General features: G+C 40.7%; 1 protein-coding gene across 1 annotated transcript in view; it reads right to left on the reverse strand.

Moving 5' to 3' along the window:
* The window catches only part of DHX35 (DEAH-box helicase 35), a 35404-nt gene that overhangs the window by 26310 nt on the left and 3094 nt on the right, over window positions 1–6000 (reverse strand). The window contains exons 2-5 of the mRNA XM_009275545.1: window positions 3815–3948; window positions 3348–3440; window positions 2419–2496; window positions 485–589 (exon numbers count right to left, since the gene is read on the reverse strand). Coding sequence (XP_009273820.1) covers window positions 485–589; window positions 2419–2496; window positions 3348–3440; window positions 3815–3948 — 410 coding nt within the window. The remainder of the gene's footprint in view (window positions 1–484; window positions 590–2418; window positions 2497–3347; window positions 3441–3814; window positions 3949–6000) is intronic.

Consider the following 6000-nt stretch of genomic DNA (forward strand, 5'->3'; position numbering starts at 1 on the left):
TACACAACACAAGCAACATTAATATTGCTCACAGCACTACAGAACAGCTGCAAAGCTTGCTATTTAATCCACATCAAATTACTCTGTTAGCCTACTCACGTTTTATCTGCGCTTTTAATCAAAATCTATTTTTAGGGTGGTGAGGATACTTTAGCTGTGATTCACTGCAGCCTTTCACTATGACTTTGAGTGACGTACCAGGTCACACTAGCACTGTACCAATATCTGGCCATACCTATCTTGAAAATCTTCTTTAGTTTTAAAATGGTGGCTACCAGACTAGCAGAATAGAACACGTACCCGTTTTATTAAGGTTTGGATAGCCACAGCCATTTCAAGCACACTTTTGGGGTACCCACCTGGAAAACTGAAATGCTATCTATTCTCTTTACTGAGCATCACAAGGTTCTCATTAATTTTGCAAAAGTACTTGAAGAGTTCCAGCTAACCCTTCCAGAGTAACCACATACTGTTCATGTTTCACCTTAATTCTTGTAGCCTGTGGATCCGTGCAGTCATCAAACCGAATACAATATCCAACTTCATGACCCAACACGGCACCTCTTTCATCAGCAACTCGGCCTGCAACCTGAGAAAAGAGACTCTTAGAAACAAGAGACAGCTCACAGTACACTTCGTCATTGTATCATTATTTTGTCCATAGAGAATTGGCATCAAAACAGGAACAGAGCTAGTGCTTCCAAAGAATTATTTGTTCTCATTCAAACACAAAATTCTGTTCGACATAACAGTGCATACTGAACATACAAGTGGTAGATACTTTTAAAATGTTTTAGTGTAACTTAATAAATCTGTTTCACGCTGCTTCTACTCAGGAAAGCTACAGAGGTACCTTTCTGTGGTAAATACTCCGACAGACCTACAAAGGCAGCCACTCAACCAGTCACAACACTGAGGGAGGACCACATACCAGCAATTGCAGGAGTGCAATTTAAGAACACAGTTGGCATGCAAAAAGGGAAAGAGTACAGGTATATGGCATGCCGAAAAAAGTTATGAGTTAAGCTGATCTGTCCCTGAACTTACTCAGACTTTTTTTTTTTTTTTTTAAATAAAGGTGCTACTGTGCTTTTCATAATGCAGAATCTTCTGTTCAGAAACAGACAGAGAACTGGCAGAATAATTAAAAGAAGCAACAATTTTTGGAACAGTACTACCCTGGGCCGGTTTTAAGCCAATAGCTCCTTTAGCTAAAAATCTTGAGTTATTCAGACTTATTCTACAGAATATTAGGTATTATCAGGCCATGGTTTCAGCAAGCTACAAAGACATTTAATAGCTAAAGACACAATAAAACTCCACAATACATACATTAGTCCTAGTAGAATTCCAAGAGCAAGCTACTTTCAGTCATTTGAGTGACATTCTAAACCATACCGACAGGCAGTGAATTCACGATTTCATTTGGAATCTTATCACTCCATCACTTTCAGCCCAAGCATTCAGGATAATTGTCAGTCTGGGTAATGCAAGCAGAAGTTCAGGAATTTCTGAACTATGCCTTAGGCCTCTGCAACTACCTATCTTTACTTCTGACAACCCCCATACTCTAGATGGAAAAGCAGATAAGAACACCGATTAAAATAAAAGATCACTTTCAGTTCAAGACAAAGCAGTACATCATCAACTAGATCTCTCATCTCCCTGCAACAGCCATACAGTCCAGGCAGCTTGCAACAACATTCTTGAAGAAAAATCCTACTGTGTCTATATACTAAGCCCTAACTGAGTAATCTTTTCATTTTAGGCTTAAAAATAACATGTTAAGACATCAAAAGGAAAAGAGAAGTAAGTTTGTCGTAAGAAATCATTGCAGTATACACAGCATCTCCTGTAGAACCGTGCACTGTCAGCTGGATGTCCTATGAAGGAGAAAAGGGAGGACACTGCAGGCAGGCTGCCCAAAGCACAAGATGCAGATCACTGCTAGAGACTGTTTCCTTAACCATGTTGGATCTGGTCGAAGAATACTGGATGAGACGAAACAGCAAGCTGTACAGCTCTTCAGTCTACTACATTTTTACCTGAGGCATAAGCTGATTTGTTGCAGGTACAGTTTAATATATTATAAAGGACAGGAAAAATGAGGGTTACAAAATGCACCTCAGTTTTCTGTACAAAAAGAATGCTGCAGCAGAAACTTCAGCCCACCAAGTCAGTGTTTGGCAGCAGTTATGAAGACCAGGAGCACTGGATGCTTTCTATGCAGACTGTTACCAGAGAGTACAAGTTGTTGCCCAACAATAGTACCAGCAATTCTGTGAGGAAGATAAGCAGAAATGTCTATTCATTCAGGAGCTCCTGCAGTTGTGATTCCTGCTATTCAGCAAAACCTGCTAATAAACTGGAGGTTATAATGACAACAAACCGGGAAAATTTGGACATAGAGAAACTCACTGAAACAGCAGCAACCCGACGAGGCTGCGTCACTCCAACAACTCTTCCTTCGGCTGTCCAGCCAGCTTCTGCTAGGTACTGCAAACAAATATTGAGGATAAGAAATGAATTGGTCATGCTGTGATTACAGCAAGGTGTTAGCTCTCCGCACTGTGTGCTTCTTCCTGGTTCTGACACTAACTGATGCATGACCTTAGGCAAATCAGTTACTTAGAGATTTTGTGCATTATTAATCTCACCATTAAAACTAATATAGCACAATACCTACTTCATAAGCACATAAGCTTTCAGAAAGCATCTAAGAGCAGTTCTTTGGGTCTCAAGTATTTTTTGAACTACTTCATTTTTTCCCTCTTCTTTCCTTTATTTTATAAACCCTTTAGAAAAAAGCCTAAGCAGCACAAGTCCTGAGCTCACACTGAAGCAGATGACATTCATCATTAATCTGCAATTTTTTAAGTTAAAATCAAGAACAAACTTTCAAACACTCTCAGACTTTTTTCATTCCTGGCGCAAAAGAGAAAATTTTACAAAACTACAAAAATATACAATATTCCAAAAGTTTCCAAGAGACAAGCTCGTAAGAAAAGTGCACCTTTTTTCCTTCTTAAAAACATATTCTCAACAAAATTTTAAACATGATTCTGATAGAGTAACAAACACCTACTATAGCACAGTGACTACTCTTTGTACCAGCATAAACTTATTTGTTGTGTATGGCCCTTTCCTGTAGTGGAAGAAGGTTTTATATTACAGACACACCAGCTCCTGCTATCTAATATGAAGCCTTATATTTCTCTCCTTTTGGTCACACACAGGAGCACACGTGAATTCCATTCTCACAGTGCAGTTCTGGGCTGCTGGTTTAACGTTTCATGTAAAATCCCCTGAAGGAATACCTGATTTTACCAAGTTAAACAGACACTTACTTGCGGAATCTGCGTTGATTTCCCACAACCTGTTTCCCCAACAATCACCAGAGTTTGATAGTTCTCCACTAGATAAAGTATGTGATTTCTTAGCTGAAAAAGATTACATTTAAGTATCAAAACCAGATGTACACAAAAGTAAGAAAATAATTAAAATGACAATATTTAATTGTCTAACAGACACCAGTAAATTCATTTTACATGGAGTTTACTGCCAAAAGCTAAGCAGTTCTTTAAAATCTATAAATGACATGCACAACAGATAGTAATTAACATAAATCTACAAAGCCTGTAAAACTGTCAGTAACAGTTGTCAAACAGGACAATCAATGCCAACGAATAAAGAGAGCAAGGTCATAAAATTATTGTTTTATGTTGTAAAGTGATTCTACACTGCTCTTTCAAAAAAAGACATAAGAGCCAGACATCATGCAATGGATTTAATATACCAAAAGGAACTTCTGTACCTTAAAAACAGGCAGCTTTTGTCTTTGTTGTTCAATAGAAAGGGAAGCATAAGGATTATAGATGACCGTTATGCCACTGCTCTCAGCAGGACTCTGTCTCTCCTCTGAGACACTGACGCCAGGACCTTCCGTGCCTAAATGACATAAGTTAAGATTAACTGGAAGAACACAGTTCTGCCTAATGTATCACAACACAACCAAAATAAATATGTTCCTTACAAGGAAGAATCACGGCTAGCAGCATATATCAAAAGACTAACTTTTGTATGAAAATAATCAAAATATTAACTAACAGTAAACACGCAGAAATTCTTTCAAATGAAATGTGTGTCTCCCGCTGGTTTAAAAAAAAAAAAAAAAACCACCAACCCTAAATGTGTCTCCTGCTGGTTAAAAAAAAACCAAAAAAAACAACCCTAATGTGAATAAGTATTTGATTTTTTTAAAGAAGATAAAGGAAGAAAAAAGCACATAGGAAAAATATACAGCAAGATCTTGGGAATTTTCTTCTTTTTCTGCAACAGTTCAGATATATCTTCAATACCTTTCTCAGAAGTATGTCCATGGATTTTAAGCCAACTAGTCAGACATGTAACAGAACTTCCCTTGACTAACATCAACTGTATAAACATTCAACCTTGCCCGCTCATGAGATGTGCCATTCACTTCAGATCTGAATTTACCTCAGTAACTGAAACTTGATTTATTCCTGCTGCGGATTACCGTAAGACTACTGACAACTGAAAATGTTGAATCATACAGGTGAACTAGAAGCAAAAACTCATCCCAATAACTGGCTGTATCACCTCCAGCTGCAGATTCAACTGGGAAAGTCTGAGAGCAAAGAGCAGGATTCCCCGGTTTTGTAGGATTTGCTTGTTTGGGCTTTTCCCACTTTTTCCACTGTTTAAAAACAGTTAGTCCCTATTCAAAGCTGCCAAGCAAGCTTTACAGCAAATTGATCCAATTTTAAAAGTGATTAGCAATTATTCCGATAACTATTCACTCCCCAGGACAGATGGGGAAGTTAAGAACCAGGGACATGAATATCTGGATCTTGACAAATCAACAAAGTTAACAGATATTGTTTCTCATCACCCACTGATTTTCTTTCACAGCATTTTCTATGCTTTTTTTTTAATGCACAACTGTCAATATATTACTATATATATTGTATATACACACATATTACTGTAATATTCAAATGATTAAGAAGCTGTTTGCTAAACTAATCTTGACTCTGGACTAGCTTTGCAAACCACAGCATACCACAACACACAGTGACCCATTTAAAAAAAATTACCAAACTCAGACCCACCAAGCTCCCCTCTGGGATAAGCAAATGGGAAGGTATACAGCTGCCCAAAGCCCGAGGGAACGATCACAGAGTCAGAGCAGAGCGGAGGCTGGGCGGGACCTCTGGAGACCTTCTAGTCCAACACCCTGCTTACCACAGGGTCACTTACAGCGGGCTGCTCAGGTCCTCCGTTCAGTCGGGTTGGAGACCCCACAACCTGCCTGCTTCTTCCAGAACCGGATCACTCCCGCAGTAGAAAAGGTTTCTCTCATGTTTAAGTTGACTTTCTCATATTTCAGCTTGTGCCCATCGCCTCTTGTACTGTCAGCAGGCACTAACAAGAAGAGCCTGGCTCCATCTTCTTTACACCCCCCTATCAGGTATTTACATACATTGAAAAGATCCTCCTGAGACTCCTCTTCCTCACAGTCCCAGCTCTCTCAGCCTCCCCTTGCATGTCGCATGCTCCAATCTCTCAATCATCTTTGTGGCCCTTCACTTTGTGGACCTGCTTCCCTAAATCCATCTCTTCCTGGTGCTGGGGAGCCCACAGATCGCCCCGATACGGCCTTCCCAGTGCTGAGGGGATGGATCACCTCCCTCAACCTAACAGCAACGCTCTTCCTCACGCAGCCCGGCACGCGGGTGACCTCTTTTGCTGCCAAGGCTCATCCACGGCCCACGCTCGGCTTGTTGCCCGCAGGACCCCAAGGTCCCCTCAGCTCTGCTCAGCTGCTCTCCCCGGTGTGTGGCACCTGGGGTTACTCCCTCTCAGGGGCAGGACTTCGCACCTCCCTTTGTTAAACTTCTTGGGGTTCCCCTGCGCCTTTCTCCAGCCAGTCCAGGCCCCCCCGAAGGGCAGCACGCCCAGCCGGCGGGCCGAGGGCGG

Source organism: Aptenodytes forsteri, unplaced genomic scaffold (genome assembly GCF_000699145.1).
Source record: "Aptenodytes forsteri isolate BGI_AS27 unplaced genomic scaffold, ASM69914v1 Scaffold369, whole genome shotgun sequence".
Classification (NCBI taxonomy): domain Eukaryota; kingdom Metazoa; phylum Chordata; class Aves; order Sphenisciformes; family Spheniscidae; genus Aptenodytes; species Aptenodytes forsteri.